General features: G+C 46.6%; 2 protein-coding genes across 4 annotated transcripts in view; one reads left to right on the forward strand and one right to left on the reverse strand.

The window, feature by feature from the left end:
• LOC126563172 (early endosome antigen 1-like) overlaps window positions 1-23,908 on the forward strand; it is a 169,515-nt gene that overhangs the window by 27,292 nt on the left and 118,315 nt on the right. The window lies entirely within an intron of this gene.
• Window positions 681-6,422, reverse strand: LOC126568778 (uncharacterized). 3 transcript variants are annotated; one of them, XM_050225408.1, is made up of 8 exons: window positions 6,101-6,422; window positions 5,817-6,020; window positions 5,620-5,739; window positions 5,199-5,399; window positions 3,239-3,347; window positions 2,902-3,161; window positions 2,588-2,656; window positions 681-1,591 (listed from the first exon to the last, which is right to left on the reverse strand). In XM_050225408.1, exons 1-8 carry the CDS (start codon window positions 6,396-6,398, stop codon window positions 681-683), a joined length of 2,172 nt encoding a protein of 723 aa, XP_050081365.1. In that variant the 5' UTR covers window positions 6,399-6,422. The 3 variants fall into 3 exon arrangements, with proteins under 3 accessions (XP_050081365.1, XP_050081374.1, XP_050081382.1); XM_050225417.1 differs by lacking the exon at window positions 5,199-5,399; XM_050225425.1 differs by lacking the exons at window positions 2,588-2,656; window positions 5,199-5,399.

Raw genomic sequence — 23,908 nt, forward strand, 5'->3', positions numbered from 1 at the left:
ACGATGGTTGGGGTACGGTGAGGAGGATGCCTGACTCATGCCCCAGACAAGGCGAAGAGGAGCTCTGCGAACCCGTTGCCTAGATTAAGTGGAGTCATACCTGTCGGAGATCGGATGCAGTCGAGGATGGAGGACTGCACCCCTAGACCGAATAGTTTACTGGAACCGAATTGGCGACCTGGCCATGTCTACGTGACGTGATTAACTCTGATCAGGCCAAGAAGAAGAAGGAGAAGTTACAGTAGAAAATACCTATAAATACGTGTGTGTACTTCAAAATTTTGTATTTCTACAAACACATAGTTATTTAAGAATATATTACTCTCTCCCTCTCTACCTCCCTCTATACATATAAGTATATTTCATAAATAGCTAATATGGTTTCCCTTTTACTAGAATCGCTTTTTGGTTCTTTTCGTGTTTTTGTTGTTGAATGTTTTGCTGTTTTTTTTTTCCTGTCGCGTGCAAATACAAAACACACATATGCAGCAACAAAACGATCCAATTTATGAAAGCGCCTCACATTTATCATTTAATAGAACGATCAGAGGGGAAGAGGAAGGAGGATTTGGGGGGGGGGGGGAGAGGGTGGTGGTTAGGGTCGTTGAACACTTAGCGGTCTAATAGTTTGTGTGTGTGGGCACTAGGAAAGGTGGTTGGGGGTGGCCAGGCGTCTTCGTTTACACGTTCGTAGGCGCATCCATCGCGCACACGATCGTCTTCATGACGGCAGCCGCGGCGAGCGAAGCATAGTTCTGCCATTTGCGTGACGTTGTACCGTCCTTGTAGTCGGCGATGCCCTTCACCAGGATGAACGCATCCCGACAGTTGCCGACCACACTGTCCAGCACCGAGTTCATCTCGCTGTCCGTCGCCAGCAGACTGTACGCCTGGGCGTACTCCGTCCGGGCACTGTCCGACCGTACCAGATCGTACCCGGACCCGATCGGGCCGGCGTGCAGCCGGGTTTGGGGTGCACCACCGCTAGCGTCCGTATCGTCGCCACCTTCCTCGAGCTGGGCGATCGGATGCGCCACCTCGATCACGTTCCTGTTGCCAATGTTCATGTACAGCTTGTCCGTGTTCGGTGCCGGGCGGGCAAAGTCGTGCTCCGCGTGGCCACCCCGTCCGCTCAGCTGCTGCAAACCTTCCTGCACGTACTGCAACCACGGCTTCTTGCCGTCGTCGTTCTGCACGATCGTGCGCCCGATCGTCTGAAGACAATCGTCCGCCGGATAGTAACGCTTTACCTCGCTCGGACCATTGTTGTTGCTGGTGCCGCTGTACACGTAGCAGTACGGTTTCGATGGATTGCCGTTGGTAGCACTGGTTGCTTCCGGTACGGTGGTGGCGGCGGACGCAATTACGACGTCACCGAGCCGAACGTGCCGCCGGTAGTCGGTGTAGTGCGGGATGCCGCCCGCCACACCAACTATGAACACGTAGTCCACCTTCTGGAAGGTGCCGAGCAGGCGGGTGGTGGTGTTGCCGGCCGCTGTCATCGCTTCGCGCGTACTACCGACCGACGGCAACTTGGTGCTGACGATCCTATGCGCTCCAATGTTGCCGAGTGTGTACACATTCGATTCGCCTGGATGGTGTGAAGGGTGAGAAAAGAAGAGAAGAGAAGGAGAGTCAAGAGATTTGATGGCACCAGATGTAAAAAAACTACTAGAAGTAACCTTCACCAACAAAAAAGCCCACACAAACGTATACAAAAAGCAACAATCAAAATTCATTCGTTCGGCAAGATGGCGGTGTAGCGTATATGCATTTGAAAAGAATAGACTGATTTCGAATCGTTGGTCCTGTTTCCTAGCGATCTGTCTGATGTTGAACTGTCAGGACTTACTGATATCCAGCTGGAAGTGAAAAGAACTCAAGGAAAGCCAGTAATGGCAGATCAACACCTCCCGAGATTGTAGAGCCAAAGAAGAATTTTAAGATAAGACATCATTAAGAAAATCCTGGACGAGCGTCAGGAGGGAGGGTCATTGATATACCACAATCGCCCATTATAGCTCAGAATGAACAAGTCTTCTGTTTTTGTTTTGGGCAAACCACTATGGAGAAAACCTCATTGGATCGTTTTGTAGCCTAATTGGACCAGCAAATGAACGAAAAGTCACATAAAGATTTAAAAAATGCCAAGAATTAGTTGTATGGCAATCGTGGCTAAGGTCGTAGACATTTAATTGCTGAGGTATTATCCCGGGTGAACAGCAGTACAATGCTTCTTGGATGTAAGATTTAGCTATCCTGTAGTTATCTGCACCAAAATTAGTCCATTCTTTTAAAAGCAAACATTGAGCAGACATTTTTGAATTCCATCACCGTAAACATTGGATACAACGTAGGTAAGTCCTCCCTTGCGGTGCATCAGCGCTATACATTCTATGTGACGTATTTCCTAGGCATGTGCGAACGGACTTGGGGGGACAAACAAAATTAAATGGCGATGCATGTATGAGGGCGGACAGGTGCGTGCAACACAACACAAATGGGGGGCGTTTTAGGCGTGAATTTGTGTGGAAACCCAAGAATGAGTTCCTCTGTCCACCTCGTTTTTGGCAGCAGGTTGTCTTACCGAACCGATTCTTTCTTCTGTGCTTGTGTCGTTCCGCTTCGTTAGTAGTGGACTTATCGGAGGAGGTTCCTAATTGGGGGTTTTTTTTTTTGAAAAGAAAATTTAGCCCAAAGTTCCAAGTGGATGCGGATGTTTTTGTTGTTTTAAACATGCCAACCGGGAACCCAGAAATTGTTGGAAAATAGTTTTAGTACGATGTCTAGCCAAATAGACGAAAATGGTGCTTATGTGATAGTTTTGTTTGCAAGGATTTACCGTGCACGACAGTCGTGGACCACCGGACGGCGTCGTGCCAGAGTTTTGCGCGGGCTTACCTACGGTGGTGTACCGCACGAACGTTTCCTTGTTCTCGAGCATCGCATCAACGGCGAGCTTTTCGCAGTACTGCGCAGTAATGATGGCAATCGTTGGCTGTTTGTTCGACGCGATCGTTGGCATTTGCTTGACGATTTTGATGGCCTGGTCGTCATGGTGAATACGGGTGAACGAGTTGTACTCCATCGATTTAATGAGGCCACGCTCTTTCAGCACCAGCATAATGGCGAGCACTTCCTCCTCTTCCCAGCCATAATCCCTACAGTAAAAATGGAGAGACCATTAGAAGGCGATGGGGGGATTGGTAGGGTTGGCCTACTGGTGCGGTTAGCGTACTTTGCCAGATCTTCCGGTGTGATTGGATTCGGATAGGCTTGCTCGATCAGTTCGAGTATCTTCTCGGGCGTCAGCGGTACTACTTCGAACTGCTCATCCTCAAACGATACTGGAAGAGAGAGAGAGAGAGAGAGAGAGAGACAGGGAGGAAGCGCAAAAAGGATACGCAACACAGAGCGTTAATAAGGATTGCATAAGTCGGGCCAGTTTTTGGGGATGCACTAGGAATTGTCAGTATCAACTATCAAACAAAATCACACAACTCCAACGACGACAAGTGTATTTGTGAGAGAAGAAATCGGGAATTCGATGGTTAATGGCTAATTTCTGGGACTCTGTGATTGGTTGTCGTCATCTCCAACACCAACCACACACTACTTTGGACATATTAGTTGGTTATCATATGTGTTTTAAAATCATTAATTAAACAAATTAGATTTTTTGTACGGTTAGATAGAATTGGTTAGTAATTGCATCTGGGGCATCTTGTAGCTACTGATATCCAGTAATCAGTTTCATAAGACGCTAAAGTCACTACCAGAATAGAGGCAACCAGATAGTAGATAGTATAGATGTATTTTTATTCGCTTATAATCTGTACACACAAAAACAACTAATGCAGGCCTATTAACAGTGCCTTACAGGGTGTTCAACAAGTTCGAATAAAACTTTTCATCGTTGTGTACGGGCTCACCAGGTGCATTCTGTGTTTTGGTATTGATGTCAGCTTTAGCACCCACATGTAGGCCCACATTGACGCGCATACTATAGTCTAGTTGTTTTTGGTAGTTTGTTTACTAAACACGATGAAAGAGTAAAGCGACGTCGTATTAAAATTTACTGAGCTACCGTGTGACAAAAAATGGCGGTTGAAACCCCACCGATTGAAGCGCAATTTAATTTATACCACCATCCATCGCCATTGGGAGACGGACTCGGTAAAGGTCCGTGTGAGAATCAGAAGGTTACGTTCGGCGAGGACGCCAGCTGCCATCAAGGTGTGGTGAGGGAGTGAGTTCACCAAAAAAAAATTAACCGCTGCTGATAGCCCCACACAGCCCACAAAATGATCTTTTGTGGGCGGCTCCAAAGTGATCCCGCTCGGTGATGGTTTGGGGGCCCATAACCAGACGTGGGACGCTCGCTCCGGATTTTTTTTTTGAAAAGCGTCTCCCAATGAATATGCTCTAAAAGTTCTCATCAAATATTACTTCAATTTAAATTGGCTTAAAAAAGAATATATGGTATTTTCATTTTTTAAACAAAATTTTAAACTGTATTCGAACCTATTGAACACCCTTTAGTTCGGCAATAGAATTATCAAGAGTCCTTAGTGAGGCGAGCTTTCATCTGTTTTATAATCACTGGAGATGTTTTAATGATACAATTTTCTTTAAAAAAATCACATTTAAAAAGGATCATACCGTTAGTCATAGTAAATAAACAATTATTAAATAAATAAAAAAAACAACAAACTTAAGACATTGAAATTATACATACATAGTGTAGCTCAGGTCATAGAACAAGTGCCTCGATGTTTAAAACAAATGGCGATTTTGAAAGAACGAGCTTTTCTTTTTCGTTCTTTCAATCTAAAATCGCAAAACATGGAGACACGTGTTAGAGTCCTTAACCTGAGCATCACTGTAAATGAAAAAAAAAGATACGAAGCAAAAGCCCCGAAACAAATCACATCAGCAAACAATATTCATTCTCATGGTCGAAGGCTACCATTTGACTTGTTAGTAGCATTAATTCGGGCGGCATTCTTTCACTTCCGGTTTGATTGGCTGATTGATTGAGTGATTGTTAGTAGCAACACACTGACCAAACCACAGTACGGAACGGAACACAGCTGAACAGTTTTTGAACAACAACGGTCTACAACGTTAGTTCGCACGGTTGTACATGTCGACCCAGAGGCGCTTCATTAGTGTTTCGCCGCTAACGAACGCGCTACCTTCGTCGCCGGTCCGCTGTTTGCCGTCCTGCTGCTGTCTTCGCTGACTGACGGGTGTAACGTGTATGCTGCCGTTACTGCTACCAACCAAACCACCACCACCACCACCACCATCGGCGAAATGTTTTCGCTCTCGATCGTTATTATTTGTGTCCAGCTTGTGACAGTTGCCGTAACAAATGATCACGTGCCCGGGACGCGCTGAGGAATGCCAGAAGGGGAGATATTGGGGTTGTTTCGTTTTGGAGAAGGATTAAGAAGAGATGTATAGAATTGCATAGAGACGCACCCAACTAGACAACGTCGGGTTTGTGTGTGTGTGTGTGCGAGAGCACTAGGCGCTACTAATAGATTTACAAACCGATCGTTCGGGACTCACCACCGTAATAAACACCCAACGCATGATCCTCCCAATACTTACAAGGTCTTGATGGAGGTGCGGACGTTTGCTCCAGTATCCGTAGCTCGATCTCGATGGCCTGTATTTCGTTGTAGCCTTTCTGCAGCAGCTTCATAATCTTCTTGATAAACCCGACGTAATCTGTGAGGGGATTATAGTGAGCGAATGTGACGTTTACCACTACTCTCCGCAAGCGGGCGCCTCCATTTTGTACTTACCGCGCGGGAACTCTTTCGGGCTGACCAGCTCGCGGAAAAAATCCTGCGCAACCTGTGCCTGTACGTCCTCCGACGTGAGCCACGGTCGGAACCAAAACTTTATGCGGCGCGATTCCTGCGAATGTTGACCACTGTTGGCGCTGACGAGAAATACGCGAAACTCGAGGCTCAGCTGGGCCGGTTCGCGCTGTCGATTGGATTGCTCTAGAATTTTGAAGGAAGTTCATATATATATAAATGGATAAAATCTTTTACGTACAAGGAACACGGACTGCTGACCGTACCTTCGGCAGTTTTGTTAATGATAATGCCCCGATGATCGCCACCGGCGACGTGCGTACGTTCGCCGACCGACTGTATTAGCTTCCGCTCGATCAGCAGCACGGTGGAGGTGTTTGTCTTGCCGAGCGGTGTCATCACGACCTGCTCCTCGTCTGGCGTTTGGGAAGGAACTGGTACCAAGGCAGGTTCGTTACTGTTTGGCTGTGCCTTATTGCCCGACTGCTGCTGGGAACGGTCCGGTTTCGGGGGTGTCGGTGGCGGTGGCGGACGCTCCATCCGCTTCACTGTCGGGGACAGCATATTGTGTGTGTGTGTGTGTGCCGCTGCTACGGGTCCTTCTTAAATGTTTTGTCTATACAGCGAACACCCTATTGAGGGGGGGGGGGAGGGTCTGACGACCAAGGCACTGGGAAGACTGCAAAGGGATACCGCCAAAAGGAAAGATTCTGCCGAAAGGAAAACAAAACGTCGTCATTGATCCACGAACTTGGTGTATGTGTGTGTACCCTTGGATGGGGAGAAAACTTGCTAAATCGTAAATCTAAAACCAAAGTTGGGAATGAGCATATTTAATGCTCGTAAACGAAAACTGGAGGGCACGAGGCTACGACCAGCGACACGCGAATATTCGTTCGCCGCAGGAACTCTGGTACTACCGGTTGATGTGCCCGTGTCACGAAACATTCCCCATCCTGGTTCCAATTTTACGACGCATGACTATCGCCTTCGAACTATCGCTACATCCAGATCATTATCGGATTTGGGAGTGTCCTGACGTGGCGTGGTGGTAAAACAGAGCGGAGGAAAAATAGTTGCCAACTTAGGAAGTAGCTGGAATAAATCATCCAAACTTTGACACGTGCACTATGTCTTAATACTCCGGTGACCCTGGAACGGTAGCTTGCGATACGACATCAAGAATTCTCACTGCCGGGCCAATATGCAATAATTTTGTTCCACTGAGCAAAAGAGTGAGAGCTCTTGGAAAGCGTTGGCACTGCAGTCGAAGTCCGCAAGTGCTAACCAAAATAGCTAACCGACAGTAAAATTTCGTCCCAGTAAAGTACCAGATGTTTGGCAGCCATTTCCATCACATCGCCCACCGGTAAACAACTATTTTCCCGCCAGCCAGGTGCGTGTGGGTGCTACTGCCAACGCACCCTTAACGCAGGGTATAGTAGACGATACATTGCGCTGTTGATTTTCGTCTGTTTGATGATGTCGACGCATGGTCTGGGGTGTGGTAATGGGATCGAATCAACGGAACTGCACAGCGAGAAAAACCGCAAACGCGGTGGCAGAGTAGGTTTATGTGCGTGTGTGTGATGAAATCAATAAACTTAGTTGAGAGATGGACGAGAATTCGGTGGGAAGGGGGGTTTGTTTGCTATCGGGACATTTTCCCCGACACATCGGCAATCGGGTTTGATACGGCACTCTTATCGCGCCTTATGAGCGTCTCAACGTAAGGAAAATGGTGGAAACGATTCAGTGGAGAAATTGAATTGGACGCTCTAACCCGAATTGACAGATCGATTATTGATTGACAGCAGTAGTGTGCCGCTCGCTTTGATCGTCATCCTGCCCTTGCGAAGGCTTCGTGGCGCGCGCGCGTGCCCATCGTGTCGTGGGAATTTCGTTGGAAGCTCTGATGACTCACAATCCGAACGAATGATGTGGGTATCACGTGAGTCATCCTCCGAGAGCTTCCACAACGTTCACTTCCGGTCGACGGAAGTAATGCATCGCAAGTTTTCACCCGACACGATTTGGCAGCATAGTTCAAGCCTATCTACATGCGGTTTTTGCTTTTTTTTTTTTCTTGCGGCTGTAACCAGAGGAAGAAGCTTATCACTGGGCGACATTTTCGCACCACAATCATTGGTGGCAAAAGCGTCACGCTTCTCTGACCTTTTTGTTTTTTTTTTTTGGGGGATGAATTTTCTAACAATCCACCATTGTTGTACAACACCAGTGCGGGGTGGTTTCCCCTATGTTTGCAAATAAACGTTGCGCTCGACGATTCACATTGAAGCCCTCATGGTGTTGTGAAAATGAATTACATAGTTGCGGAAGACAAAGAGAGCACTACATTAAAACGGCATTGTGCAATAGGAATCATTGTTTTGATTTTGTGTTTCGACCATTTCCATTAGCCATCTGCCCGTTTCGAGTGCCAGCGCTCGAAAGGCACCCAGTGCCTGGTATACATAATTTATGTACCTCACGGACTCGGTTTAATGCGTTGTTTACCAAAACTGTGCGACGCAATCCGTGAGCATATGCATATGCAACAGTGGCACACAATAAACACTGGAGCTAGAATATAAACATCCCAACGCTTACGATGCTGCACATTAGCAGGAACATCGGGTTCCATCTGGCTTCCGGGAGGGAGGGTTTTGCAACTCAACAACCCAACAACAACATCGCACGTGCTCTTTCGTCCTTCACCTTTTTTTTGTATCTTCCCTTCTCTCTAGCCTCATCTAATCACCGCTCACACTTTGCAGACGGACAAAGAAGTTGTGCATGAGTGCGTCATCCGAAGTTGCATCGAAGCTAGTCATCGGTCGGCTTGGCAGAGGACACCTGCGTGACCCCGATCGTACCCCTCGGTAGTGTGTCAGAGCGCTCCATTCGAAATTATTTTGCAAAGATATGGTGCAGATACGTCAACTTGGCTTTAAAAAATGGCGTAGGATCGTACAACGGATTTAGTGTCCACACGGCATTATCGGAGTTCAAATCCCATCCCGATTGTTCCCCCCGTAGTGAGGATTGACTATCCAACTAGGTGGCATCAGCAAGTCTTGTTCTTCTTCTTGTCTTAACGAATTCTAAGGTCACGCCAGGTCACCTCTAAGGTGACCTTAGAGGTCCCAGGAGGTTGAGCCAAGCAGTAGTGGGCTTTCTGTACGCAGTATTGACTTTCCAACTTGGTGGTATTAGTAAATCTTGCAATACATGAGATGCCCATCATGACCCTAGCAGGTCTTCCAGGACAAAAAAACAGCTGATATCGAAACTCAATAAACTAAGGAAACTCTTGTATGAAATTAAAGATCTTGAGCCCAACATGAATGGCCATCCTCTCGGATTAAAGTCCTGCACATCAAGTCCAGCAGATATTGACGCTATCAAGCGTGACCTTCTCCACCGTAACTGCTGCCAAACTGCCAAAACATACGCAGCACACAGCCAAATACGCAAAATCAGTGCAACGTCATTACATTAATGAATCGTCCGCTCGCTGTAACGCTCCATGCACACACAGGTTTCGTACAGTATGATTATTGCTCCGCTTGGAAATGATTCAGCAAGAGTGGTTCGTTTCTGATGGGATGACATCATCGTCCAGTCGCCAGAGCACGAATTGCACTATCGCGTCGATACACAGCAGCGTCAACAACAGCAACTCTAACCTAATGACACATTTAGCGCGGGCAACAGGCAAACCTCCAATGGCAAACCTGCGATATGAGGTTACGTGTTGCGGGCTTCTTTTTTTATTCTAATTTGTTTATAGATTCAATTTCAAACCACCGAACGAACCACCAATAATAGGGGTGGGGTGGCATCGCGGCATTCACAATGAGGGTGATTTGAATTTAAATGTTTCCTTCCACCGGCTAGAGTGCACGGTGTTGTGTTGGAGGAGACATATACCGGACGACCTTGCGCGTTGTTGCTGCTGTCGGAGTTAAAGCTACTGCGATGGTGGTTGCTCTTCCGATTAATTTACGTACTTGCGCCGATTGTCTGGTTAGAGAACGGTTCTACCGCCGCTCCTATTTGTGACCCGAGCTGCACACCTCTGGCTGGCGTTTAAAGATTAATAGCGCGAGCTGGCGAAGGTAAACACTAGCCCAATGCCAACCTGCATCCACCAATAGCAGCCCCTTGAAGCCGGGCACTGGCGGGAAGTTTTGTAATTGCAGCAATCGCCTGATAGAAGCGAATAATTTCAAACGAGAGTATTACCCCTTCCCGCTTTCATATGCGTAATGATTGATCCCGGTGCAGAACTCGGCTTAGTTTGAAGGCGAGTGTGTTTAGATAATTTTCCCAGGCCTCTGGACCTTCTGGCCCACATAATGTATCGCATTGTATCGTTTACGTAATCGGAAAACCGACTGCGGCTCGGCGGTTAATTTGTTGGGATGGGAGGCTGCTCCAGATGGGAGATGCGAATTGTGGACGCGTAAGTGAGAGTTGATATTGGACATAACTCTGAGCCTTCCTCGCCCCTCCCCAGAGTGTGGTAAGCTTAACCCCACAATCAATAGCTAGCTCAGCTAATTAGATGATGAATGCAGATGGCAAGTCTATGGCTTGATGCTCGATTACGGAACATGGATTGTTTGTTCAGACCCCCGCTAATGATCAGAAAAGTTAGGATACAATCGGGGAGAGAGATCAGCTTCAATATTTTCTTCGTGCAGTAGTGGAGATTCATTAAAATCACATCTCGGCTCTCGTCCCGTACGCCTGACTTGCTATTCGGTTACGGGTTGATTGTGTCAAGGAAGTCTGGAATCACAGACCAGAATTTTTTCTGAGGTTTGAGGTGATAAAGAAGAAGCACTAGGCCATCTTAAGTTTGCCTAAAGCTCCAAGAAGATACTCCATATTCAAATCAGAGTACTCCACGAGGTCGAACCTGTTTAACGTGACTGGTATTAGTGATTCTCGGAGTCAAACTGGGCTATGTGGTATTCACAAATTTTGTAACCCATTCGATGGCCTCGGTGTGTGACCTCTGCGGATCGTTAAGCCAAGAAGAAGAACTCAAAACTATTAGGACTATAAATAAGCGTCGTAAATTATTCAATTTTACTTTGGTGTCATCTTCAGACTTTCTTTTCCTCCAGTTGGTCCTTCAGGAACTCCATTTTCCTGAAGTGTAAAAAATGGTAGTATCCATGAACTTCTAAAATGGCCCCATTTGTACCGAATAAGGTGTTTTTGCGTGGAGTTCTGCTTTGTTATTACATGAACAAATCGGCAACCGAAAGCCATCGTATATTAGTGGATGTTTATGATGACCATGCACTATTAGAAAGAACATGTTAACAGTGGTTTGCGCGGTTTAAAAGTGGCTTTTTTTGGAGTACAAAGAATAGCTTCGGATATTCTTGGAAATATGAAGATAGAGATCTTTAAGGCAACGCTCGCTGAAGGTCCTTTGCAAACGCAAGACCAACTTGCAAAGGCGTTTGAGCTAACTCAGCCAGCCATTTGTCGGTGTTTGAAAACGATTGGGATGTTCCGCCTTCTGATCATCAGCTTTTCCGATCAATGCAACATAGCCTAGCAAACGAGAACTTCTCCAATTTTCTGGGGTACAAAGAACTCTTCTTTTTTTCTCGATGCAACCCTTAATTTGCCAAAAAAGATGGTAAAAAGTAATAATCAACGATAGAAAATACTTTGAAAATTGAAAGAGTCATCCATTCTTCATAACATAGCTTTTAATTTTGAAAACAATCCGCACAAGCTTATTTATAGTCCTGATATAAATATTGGCAATTCAGCAAGGACCTGCACACATTCCCCAGCAGTCTAGCAGTTGTTCCAGCATTATCTTTGCAACTGGCAGGCAATAAGGAAATGCATTTTACAGCGTGGTACACAGTTACTCGCGTTTATTCGTGTCAAGTCCAACAGCAACCTGACCTGACCTGTTGGTATGTGACGTACGTCTGGATATTGATCGTAGCAAATGACACACATCAACCGGAATTTCGGTTTCGCTTAGTCGGGGCCAGTCCCGGTTGATTGGTTGAATGATGCTCGAAGGTTGGTTCTTGGGTACTCGGGACACACTCTGGTAACTTGAGCAGTAGTCACACAAACATACACACATATACACACTATATGCAGTACCGTCTCGCACCATCGCAACAACCAGCGAGCGTTACCAGCGATAACGACGCTTCCTCCGCTCATGTGTGTCGACTTTTATCTCACTTTCTTTCCCGCTTGCGTCGATTTCTGTCCACCAGGCGTGTGCATTTTTACTGGCAGGACTTTATCATCAAAACGCGCAAACACCACACACTGCTAAAGGGGAGGGGAGGGGGGGGGGGCAGACAACATATATGAAGCAACAGTGAAACCTCCCAAAAAAAAAACCTACGCCGATACGGGATACACGTTTTCGTTTGGGACGTATAATCGGTGCATTCCCGGAACTGGAAGGGCCGATAATTAAATGGCTCAGAGTTTTGCGCGCGCATGCACGATCGTTCAGTACGCTCTCGTAATGGGAATCCAGAATCCAGAAAGTACCAACACATTTGATGGACCCTCATCAAATCGGCGAAACAGAGCAACCAACGCCAGCTTCGATTGTGCCACGCGCGAGGGGAAAAGTGCAGTGCAGTGTGCTCTAAAAATAAATCACACCTTGGGTTGTTGTGTCTGCGTCTCACCGACTATTGCGGTCGGGCAATACTCAATTTGAAACAAAAAACCGCCCCATACCATCTGGACATCCGATATTGGAGAATTACAAATCCTCGGACATCGTCGGCTATTCGATCGTCCGCGGTGTCCCTCACAAACCTCAACTCTGGCAAGCCTCGGCAAGCAAGCACATTGGTAATGCGCACGTCGCTTGCATATCCCGGGTCCCCTCGCTTCTTTTATTTAGTTTGGAAGCGCGGGAATAAATCCGTGCAAGAACAGTGAGGCAAAACCAAGGGAAACCAACGCACGCGAAGACGCACGCTGTTCGAAGATCCGAAAAAGGGGGATGAAAGCAAAAAAAAGGACGCATCCCTTACCGACCGATTTCTACCGGCTGGACATGGTGTGTGTGAGTGCGTGCTTGAGGATTATACGATTTATTCAATATCACTATCGCTTTTCGGGGTTTGTTCGCTTTAGATAAGCGGAACGTTGTACCGTCCCGAGAATTTAGTCGACCAAATAACAACAACAAAAACTGATAGCCGCCGTTTCCAAAATTCGACACTTACACATACGAGCCGCTGCCAACACTTCTTCACGCGTTTGCACAAATTCACAAACAAAATTTCTAGTCACAAAAATCACAATTCAAAGCCTTAATAACACAACAACACTCGGAACCTAGGACGAGACGCGTCTTAAGTGCGTGACAACTGGCCGGCGTTTTTTTTTTCTCTTTCGTCTTCTTGAAACACTTCGCAAACTCGGGCTCTACACCAGCCGACGTTTTGCCTTGCAACGAACGCACCACTAGACTGACAGCAACGGCGCACGTAACGGCTGTGTTTTGGCTGTCGCACGATACGGCAATCGGTTGGGTTCTCGGGTCGCTGGTTCGCTGTTTCTCACTCTATTCTACGCGCTGCCGTATGGCGTAGGGCCAATGTTGCCGTTTCTGTCACGCAACCAGAAGAAACCCTACGCCAACACTGGGGTGTATCGCGCCGAGGCCAACATGCAGGGGCTGGCAACCATTTTGTTGATGCGCTGTTTGTAATAAGAAATTTATCCACCATCCATTCGATGCATCAGATCTCCTTCGACAGGTTTGACTTCACCTAGATTAGTGTAGAGAAAGTACCGCTGGTCCTGGTGGATCGGAACAGTTACACAAATGGAAAGTAACCGACAAAAAAAAATCCAAAATCCATGGTCCAAAATTTAAAAATACCTGGGCTCATCACGTGCAAATTTAGATCGGCTCCAGAAGCACCGAATAGTTTTGATATTTGGCAACTGATAGGTAAATCCAAATTTGAATATTTATTTATTCAATCTATTCCAGAATAGATTTGAGAGTTAAAATAAAAAAAAAAAGGTTCACGGGGGTCGCCCAGTTATCAATATTTATATCGATACCGTTACTAGTCCATGCGTTTGGTAAAATGTATGAGAGCAACGAAGAAGTCATATTTACTTTAACAAGAGCAACCGCGATGGTTGCGTCACTTGTACCGATAATCGATCCTTGCTCCTGGCAAAATGCGTGAGAGTAAAACATCATGTTTTGATGAATATTTGTGATTTTTTCAAACTTTTAATAACATCACGGGGCAATAAAAAAAAAAAACTAACATATAATGTCAATGTATAATGTTTCAACAGTTCGAAATTTCGCGAGGACCTAGGAAGAAACTGCAATTTGGTTTTGAAAGTCTTCCATGGCCCTCGCCCTGATATTGGTGACCGAGATAATGGTGTTTGGAATTGCTGGAACGCTGCCGTTGTTTTTTACAGTACAGTAGAATAATACATCTTTGAAACATCTCTACAAACATCAATGAAACATCAATCAATGAATGTAATAGTCATCCAGAAACTCTGATTTCCAGTCACAGTCTTTGTCTCCGTCACATTGGTCCTCAATCCTAAGACCCTCAAGGTCCTCATTCTCGCTTTAACAGTCGGATATCCCTGTGAATTGGAGAGATCGAATGAAAATTGTGCCTCGGATATCGAAGTCTGCGCTTCGCATGACACCTACCGGAGGGAAATATTGAACAGTAAACAAAAGAGTCGAACGAACACTCTTTGCACTGTCGATACTGATAACGTTCTCAAAGTTGTAGAGCCAAAACAAAAGAAAAGGAAGAACTTACATTTAGATACGATCTTTTACTGGTTTTATGAAGCTTATAAATTGCAGTAATAATACACTATGTCCCATAAAAAATGCAAAAATCTATGTAAAATCTATGTAAATGTAAAATCAGTTGGATTAATGAAGAGCATCATAAATGTAGTTTATGGATATGTTTATTCTACCTTCATACTTCACATTGGGCCGGCCCGGTGGTAAAAGCGACAGTGGAACCGGTCTTCAAATGGCAGGACCGGGGTTCGAATCCCATCAGGACCGTCCCCCCGTAGTGATGACTGCCTATCGAACTAGGTGGTATCGGCAAGTCTAGTAAGCCATCGGATGGCTGGCGTAACGTTTTTTTTTTTTTTTTTTTTGTTAACGGGGAGGGAACCTTCAAAAGGTCCCCATCTCGGAAGGTGGTCTGCGGCTACAGACCAACCCTCAAGATGGGGTATGTGGGATTCATCGTGACGCTGGGCCCGTGAAGCGGACCCGGCAGCCGATGCGACCCAACTAAACCACTCCTCGACCTGATCCGAAACCTGCCGATGCGCTGATGTGCGTAGTACTCCATGCAGGTTCGTTTGTGCAATGCACTCATCCCGTTGACGCGCGGTTGCTGTGTCATTCGTCCTTGTTGTCTCAGCTGCTGCTGCTGCTTCGTGCCTTCCTTTCCGCTGCTGCTGCTCAGACCCGTCCGTCCGTAGCCGTTACTCCCGGTTGGGTCTAAGCTCCTGCTACTGCTCTGGTTACTCGTCGCTGCTGCTGCTGCTTCCGTTGTAGTATAGTCCTTTGTATATGGCTGGCGTAACCTTAGAGGTCGTTAAGTCTAGAAGGAGAAGATTCACCTTCAACGCAGCTATGATGAAAACTGGAGGCATGTTCAATCCATTAGAGGCAACTGCTCCATAACCAAAACCATGACTCCGACTGGATGTATAGTGATGAAATTAAACATTACCTTCTCTGGAACATCCTCTAGCTTCTTCGACGAAATAAACCTATTGCTGCGTGAATTTGACGCAGGATCAATAGTGAAAAATGTCTCATCAGAGAACACGACGCTTCTTCTTCAGAATTTTGGACGTAATCTTGCATGTATATAGACCAAAAACAAACTTTAAAGCTTTCCCATTTTTTGTGGGCAATTTAATTTATTGATAATTGAATTCTTCTCTCTTCTAGAGAAGTTGACCATCCCTGGTTTAACAGATCGCGTCCCTTCATCTGCGGTCTCGCGGGATGAGTAACGCTGTAGGTGCGTTGTTTGTGTATGTGTGTCTAGCTACATGAAACATACACTAATGCCAAACCCGCTAGCAGATGAACGGACTCGTCATGATCATGTGTCGCTAGAGCGAAACCGTACAAAACCTTCTAAAACGCTTCGCTCCTCTTGCAAAAGCAAAGAATAGCGTGGCCCGCGTCGTCATTGAAACATGCGGGCTTTCCGTACTTCCGCACTAAGCCAACCAGCATGAGCAATCTCTTGCATCGGCTCACGATGATGTCTTCACGGTTTCATCCTTTCGCCTCACAATCGCCCTTCAGAGTCTCACCCGTGGCAGATGGCGTCATCGGTTCGGACTCGACAGCGCGCATCAAACCAGGGAATTACGTCATTTTTCGCACTTGATGACGGAAGCAATATCCGAATGGGATCGGGATCGGTTGGTAAGCATTGGTAGCGAGCGGACGCCGGGTATGAGTCACTTTAAATCGCAACGGTCCGTGGACGATCGTGCATAAAGATCTTCTCCATCGCAACAGAACGACAGACGACTGACCTCATTGTTCAACCGTTCTCTGCTGTTTCGTGCGTTGGTTGCACTTTCACCAGTGCAGTTTCCATCCATTTTCGTCTGGGTTCTGCATGCAGCAATTTAGCGCGCAGATAAATTTATGAGACACATTAAACTGGGCTGACATATTCACGTATTCCTAACCACATTACGAGCTCGTTAGTTGTTTGAGTATGCTCTTGAGATTCAATGCAAATATTTGTTAATCTGTGGAGGATCTGTGGAAATTGAGGCCTGTGCTGTGTGTGTGCGCCAATTTTTTCAACTTGATTATATTCCTCAATGGCCACTGGCATTTGGTGAAACAAGTCATCAGCATCAGGAAAACTACAGACAATTTTGAAGACAGCAAACTCTGACGACCAACGGATGCAAAAACCATCCCAGGCGGCGGAGAATTCGCAAGGTCTACAGGATGAGCGAGAGCTGATCCACAGGTGGAAGTGTTACTTCGACAGACAACTGAACAGGAGCAGATACTGAACCAGGCTCAGAAAGCAGAGGAGAGCAATAATACGATAGTTTGCATGCCCCTACCATTCCTAGACGATGTGGCAGAACTGTTCAAGATATGCCCGGAGAGACTTGCCGCCATCATGTACCGGCGGATTGTAAGTATTTGCTTCCAGGATGCGAACTACTGTGGAACACTGAACCAGGAAGAGTGGAAGCTGGATGTCATACATCAAGTGTACAATTGTCTTGTAGTAAATTGGCGGGGGTGGAGGGATCGGGTTGGGGTGTTCAACAAAAAGATGCGCGGTTCAAAGACGCATCCAACAGTATGCTGCACGCCTCGATCAGACCAAAAACGAGCAAGTTCTTCTTCTTCTTCTTGGCCTGGTCAGGGTTGATCACGTTGCGTAGACATGGCCAGGTCACCAATTCGGTTCCAGTAAACTATTCGGTCTAGGGGTGCAGTCCTCCATCCACGACTGCATTTGATATCCGACAGGTTTGACTCCACTTGATCCAGCCAAGGGGCTTGCAGAGCTCCTTTACGCCTCGTCTGTGGCATGAATCCGGCATCCTCATCACCGTACTCCAACCATCGTATCCATCCGGCTTTGACTAGTAGGCACGATTCCCCTGAACAATACGCCTTCGAATTTCGCTGCTTACATTATTGTCCGAAGTTACGATCGCAACAAGGTAGCAGAACTCCTCTACCACCTCGAGATCGTCGACGTCAACTGATACTCTGCTTCCGAGTCGAGCTCTATCACGGTCAGAGCATCCGGCAAGCAGATCTTTTGTCTTCGTCGCATTGATGCTCAATCCAATTCTATTAGCCTTCCGTCCGTTCGATGATGTCGATGTCATCCGCGAAGCCAAGGAATTGGAGATATCGGGTGAAAATCGTGCCCCGGATGTCGAAGCCCGCGCTTCGCATGACACCCTCCAGAGCGATGTTAAACAACAAACAGGAAGTTCGTCTCCTTGCCTCAGACTCCGGTGAGATTTGAACGATTCCGATAGCATGCTCGAAACTCTCACCTTGCACTGCACCCCGTCCATAGTGGCCTTTAGCAGCCGTACGAGCTTCCCAAGGAATCCGTACTGCTGCATGGTATTCCATAGTTCGGTCCGATCTATGGTGCGTAGGGATCTGGTGATCACGGCATTTTTGGAAGATCTGTCGTAGAGTAAAAATTTGGTCGGTTGTTGATTTGCCTCCAACAAATCCAGATAGGTAGTTTCCGACGAAATCTGTAGCAAGGGGTCTGTGATCTTATAGGCAGCATTCAGGACTGTGATGGCCCGGAACTTAGCACAGACCATCCTGTCGCCCTTTTTGCACAACGAGTGTATAACACCCAGTTTCCATTCGTCCGGTAGTTCTTCTTGATCCCAAATTTTAACAATCAGCCGATGCATGTTGGCGGAAATCCTCTCCGAACCCATCTTGAACAGTTCGAAGCCACCTGCCAGCTGATTTGTTGCATTTCAGCTGTTTGATGGCACTGATGACTTCGTCCAGGGATGGCGGGGATACCTCGTCATCGTCATGCTGGCTGTCGTAGTTCTGCACTCCTCTGCTTCCTGCGCCTAGTTCGGTGTCTTCTGCAGCTGCTCCGTTAAGGTGTCGGTCGAAGTAGCACTTCCACCTGTTGATCACCTCTCGCTCGTCCGACAGGATATCTCCTTCCTCGCTGCGACACATAGCGATCATGGAAGTAAAACCGCCCCGTGCCGCATTCAACATCCTGTAGAACTTGCGAGTTTCCCCCGACTGGGATAATTGCTGCATCAGTTGCGCGTCCGACTCTTCGAAACTCCGCTTCTTATCCTGTAAGAGCCGAATCTGCTGCCTTCTCAGTCGTCTGTAGTGTTTAACGTTCTGTCGGGTCTCGCGCTGGAGAATTCGGGTACGCGCTGCGTTCTTCCTTCCTGTCCTCCGGCAGCGCTTCCCCAAGCGCATTTGCGAAGTCGCCACATCAGCTTGCCTCAGCCGATCTATGTTGAGCCTTGGGGTAGGCTGAAAGCGCAGCTTTTTGGCGACGCAAAGTTTTTGGCGCAACTAAACCATAACCAGGAAATTATCTGAGTCTACGTTTGCTCCTCTATACGTCCTTACGTCGATAATATAAGAGAAGTGCCTTCCATCGAGAAGCACGTGGTCAATCTGGGAATATGTCTGCTGGGTGATCTCCAGGTGTAACTGAAGGGAGGTGCGTGCTGGAAGAAGGTGCTGCGAATGGTCATGTGCGTATAAAAACGGTCTTTATTGTCATCGGTCAATGTGCGGACTATGCCCATTGATAATGCTCAGATTGAAGAACCTTCCGCGGATCCTCAACCTGCACATACGTTCATTGATCGGCCACCACCCGATCCCTCGCTTTCGCATCTCACCTATGACCAGGAATGCCGTACCGAGTTCATGCTTTTCTTCACCGCTTTGGTAGATCATGCAATCACTGCGGTAGGGGCGCTCCGTTACTCCTTTCAAGCGCACCTCATGCAGTGCTACTACTTCGAAGCCGCAGGTCCTCACTTCGTCCGAAAGAAGGCGGATACTTCCAGGTGATGTGAGGAATTTGCAGTTCCATGTCCCGCGTTTCCAATGGTGTTGGGGGTGGCTTGCAAGGCCTCTCCCCCAACCTTCTGTCTCGTCGGAGGGTCTACGCATCCTAGCTGATTAAAGACCCGTAGGATGCCAGAACAGAAGGACAACCAGCCGCCCCTAACATGGAGAACAGACGCTAGTTATCCCCTCCCACTCAATTTAGCTATATAACCCATCTTTCCAAGGGGTTGGGTTTCCCCGTACAGCCAAGCTTAGACGTTTGGAGAGATATGTTACCATTCTGTACGCCGTGGGCGTATTGAGTCGGAGTAGGGTATGGAGATCCTAAATTAACCTTCACCTAAATCCTCCTAAATCCTAAATTATGGTGTCGGACCATACCCGTATCAGTGCGGTATTGCTACATACACTGACAACACAACCGAAGCGTTGCGGAATTTAAATTCATTTCAGCCCCAACGTTTCCGATGGTTTCTGAACTTCTGAACGGACAGCTTCAAACGGCTCTAAATGGCTTCGGAAGGGTCCGACGGCTCCAACGGCTTCGGATGCCGACTAGTCGCTCTGGACTAGGCGGGTTCCAGGCGCATCCGTGGTTTTTATTTAGCCGGAATCGGAGCAGGAATCGGAGCCGGAATTACGATGCTCGGAAGCGGTTCGGAGCCGTGGCCGTGGTTCCGAGAACGCATCACTAATAACAACCGCATTATCAAAACCCGATTTTCTTCTGCCTTGAACTGCCCGCTTCTTTTCCCTAGAATCAAACGTTATGGCCGATTTTCGCAAAAAATGTACCAGTTGCTACCAATAATAACCGCAACAAATAAAAGTGAAAGTAAGCTTTCAAATTAAGTTACTCAAATCAAATCAAAGTTCAAATTAAAAATTAATTTTCGGTCGGATTTGAAAAAAAAGAACAATCCTATAAACGAGCATTTTGTATATCCGATTTTGATTCAGTTTATTTTTATTATTTGAAGAATATTCCGTTGATTTTATATAAAAAAGTCAAATCAATTGTAACGTAAGAATCCAACCTGCCGTTATAAGCGTTACAAGCACTTGATACATTCGTGTTGTTTGCAATAGGCGTTTAAAGCCCAGGCGAAGCGAAACAAATGAACTAAAAACATGCACTAAAAATAAATTAAAATATTTCTTGCAATATTCAATAGACAGCACATTAACGAACAATATATCACTTTCAGAACGCGACTGTCTTTTCGCGTACACAAGCCGACAAAGAGGCAAAGAAGAGACACAAAAATAGTTCGCTTCAAACATTAAGTCCGAGAAGAGGGAGACAGAGCATAAAACATGAAAGAGAGAACATGATGAAATGAACCTCATTGTCGCCAGGGTATCTTCAAAACAAAATTGACGGTCCAACGGTGGTTATGTTTTGGTGCAGTGTAATCATACACTAACCAATAATCATTTCAATCGTGTTAAGAAATCTGTGAAACACCGCTCTTCAAACCACAGGAAACTAAACAGCGGTGTGTGTGCATTTTACGCGGTTCTAGACGCTTGCACGCGTCAACAGACCGGTGACTGGAATGTACGGATAATTGTTCACCGGGTGTGAAAGAGAAAAAGCAACAATGGATTCGGCCCAGGAAGCATTCGCTCGAGATCTAGCGATTATGGTGTACAGTAAGGAGAAGCGTCCTCGGTTTTTGCTGGCTTCTCCGGCTGACCAGAATATGTAAAATTCAGGTTTTTGCTCCCATTTGCAGACTATCTGCTCGAATGGCGAATGAAGCCTCTGGCCGTACAGTTTGCCGCAACCTGTCCCGTGCTGGCTAACGAGTATCAAACCCCAGACCATGGCATGCTGTCGACCATTCCTTACCGTCGCCTGCACGATGCGATGTGGGAACATATTGAGCTGCTCGACGCAAGTAAGTGTGAAATGGTTCCTCTAGCTATGGCCTCCCAGATGTTCCTACCATCCTTGTCTTTACAATTCCGTCTCCCGTTTTTTCCACAGTGCGCCGAACAATTCAGTTGTTCCACAAGGAAGTGCCGATACCTTTCGGAGCAACTAGCTGGGAAAAGATAAAGGTTATCTTGGATTATTTTTACCAGAAGAGTACGGCCCCACCTACCGAAGCTGGCGATGGTGCTAAGCAAGCCACGGGCACGGACGCCAATTTCGTGGATAATCCAGCAACGGAACCAACCTCAGCGGGGAACGCCATTAATTCGAGTGAGCAAAGTTTTAACCTCAGTGAAATTATTCAGCCAGTTGTGCTGCATACTCCCTCACTGGAACCGGAAGTCCAACAACATCAGCCACCGGAACCATGTACCAACAACGCGAACGAACCAAACACCACCGGAACACCAGCGCTGGTGTACCTGGGAAGGGATGGACAGCCGCAACTTAACACCATTTTCATCACGATGGAAGGTAACGGGCTACAGTATGCGATCCAATCCGACCTGATGGATCTGACTCAACCAGAGGAAATCGTCCATCAACCGCCGGATGCGAATGATCCTGCGCCAGAGATGGCAAACTTAAATCCAGAACCCACTGCTCCGATACTGCCCAGCCTTCCGATGCTGGAAGTGGATGCTTCAATGGAGAGCGGTTTAACCCCACCGCAACCTTTGCTGGCAGAGCCAGAAGAAAGTCAACCCGAGCCAAAGGAAAATCAAGCCGAACCAGAAGAAATTATCACAGCGTCGGAGGAGCCAGAGACCAAATCGCCACCGAAGTCCATCGAAGAAGCGGGGAAACGGTCTCCAGCAACAACCTGCACAAAGAAACATGACGCTAAAGCGATGGCTAAATGGAACCTCATGCGAGGAGTTAGCATGGCTGATTTCGATAACCACATACGGGAGTTAAATTATCAAGCTGAGCTCAAGGGCCGCAAAATAGCTGAACAAAAGAAACAGAAGGCTGTCGTCAAGCCGGCCAAATCACCAACCAAAACCACCACCCGTAAGGTGAGTCGGACCAAGAAGAGGAAAAATAAGACGGTCGAAAAGACAGACAAATTACCATCAATCAAATGTGCCGTAACGCGCGAGCAAAACACGCTGGACGGCAGTGATTCGTCGGACTTTGTTTCCTCATCGAATGAGGACGCGGACGTACGCAAAATGCTCGAAAACGTGAAGCAGTACCGAAAGCGGCAAAAGAACGAGGAAAAATCGCCTGGCCAAAGGTAAGTTTTAGCGTTCACTACAAACTAGTGATGCGAATAGCAACACAAAGAGTTAATTCATTCGCTTATTCACTCCCTATAGGGATTTGATTTTTTTTCATAAACTCTATCACTTAGGGGAATATTTCAATACTGCAAGCCCATTATGGAACTTTGCAAAAATGTAATCAGGAACTTTGCAATCAGTTAAATGATTAAATGGTTAAATGAAGCAGTAATAAGAATAACTTTAGCTATTATTTTTTTTACCTCGGTACAAATGGCTGACAACGTATGCTGATATAATCAAGCACAGAAATCGAACGAAACGCTCAGAAGAGATTCCACTGTTTAATCGCAATTTTTCCCTAATTTAATGTAACATTTCACTACATGATTGCAAAGTTGCACAAGAAGTTTTTAATATTCCACTATCCATTTGAAAAATTGCAAATGATCCCTTATATGGATCAAAACCCTGTAACTTCGATTGTAATGACTTAACTTATACGGAAATTGAGGGAGGGGTGGTCTCATTGGTATTATCTCTCATAACTTCGTTACGCCCCTCATAACAGCTGTTACAACTCATTTCCCAAAAGAGTTATCAAAACTCTTTATGATGAGTTTATTTAAATCATTCTCTAGCAAGATTTTAGTCCACTCTTACTCAGTACGCGCAACACTACTACAATCCTTCATGTGTAAAAATTGTGGTAAAACTAGATTTATTGTTTGGTCTATTTTTCGTTACAGCAGCGTTCTCGTCTCATCGTCATCCGAGCCGGTGTGCCGCCTGAATCTCATCACGGGTCGTACGCCGCAAAACAGTACCCCCAAGCGGAACCTACGCAACCGTAGACCTTCAAGTTCAACAGCGAAGCGTACCAAACAATCACCAACCATTAGTTCGGACCTCACCAATGTGCCAACACTTGACGTGACGAAACAGCGTACCGGTGGTGCTAAGTTGGCAAAGCAAATCCAACAACCGACCGAAGAAGCTGGACCGCCACCCACACCACTTTCTCCGGCGAATCGCCGCCCGATACGTGCCTGTACTGTGAACAAGAAGCGGGGGATCGAACAATCGTACAACAAGGCGGATGTTCTGTCACCGGAGCTGGCAAAGAGCTGCACCATGATATCGGATTCATTTGTGGACAATCCCTCTGCCGGCACGCAGGATGAAGCGGCCATAGATGCCGTGCTGGCTAAGCTGCACGGTGAAAATTAGGCGAACAAATTTAGGGAAT

This window comes from Anopheles maculipalpis, chromosome X (genome assembly GCF_943734695.1).
Source record: "Anopheles maculipalpis chromosome X, idAnoMacuDA_375_x, whole genome shotgun sequence".
Classification (NCBI taxonomy): Eukaryota; Metazoa; Arthropoda; class Insecta; order Diptera; family Culicidae; genus Anopheles; species Anopheles maculipalpis.

Excerpts from the sequence above, each read along its gene's own strand:
- LOC126568778 (XM_050225408.1), bottom strand. The coding sequence starts at position 6,398 with ATGCTGTCCCCGACAGTGAAGCGGATGGAGCGTCCGCCACCGCCACCG. Across the intron at positions 6,021-6,100 it reads CATTAACAAAACTGCCGAAG|AGCAATCCAATCGACAGCGC; the intron begins GTACGGTCAGCA and ends TCAAAATTCTAG. Across the intron at positions 5,400-5,619 it reads CGCACCTCCATCAAGACCTT|CGCGTCCCGGGCACGTGATC; the intron begins GTAAGTATTGGG and ends GGCATTCCTCAG.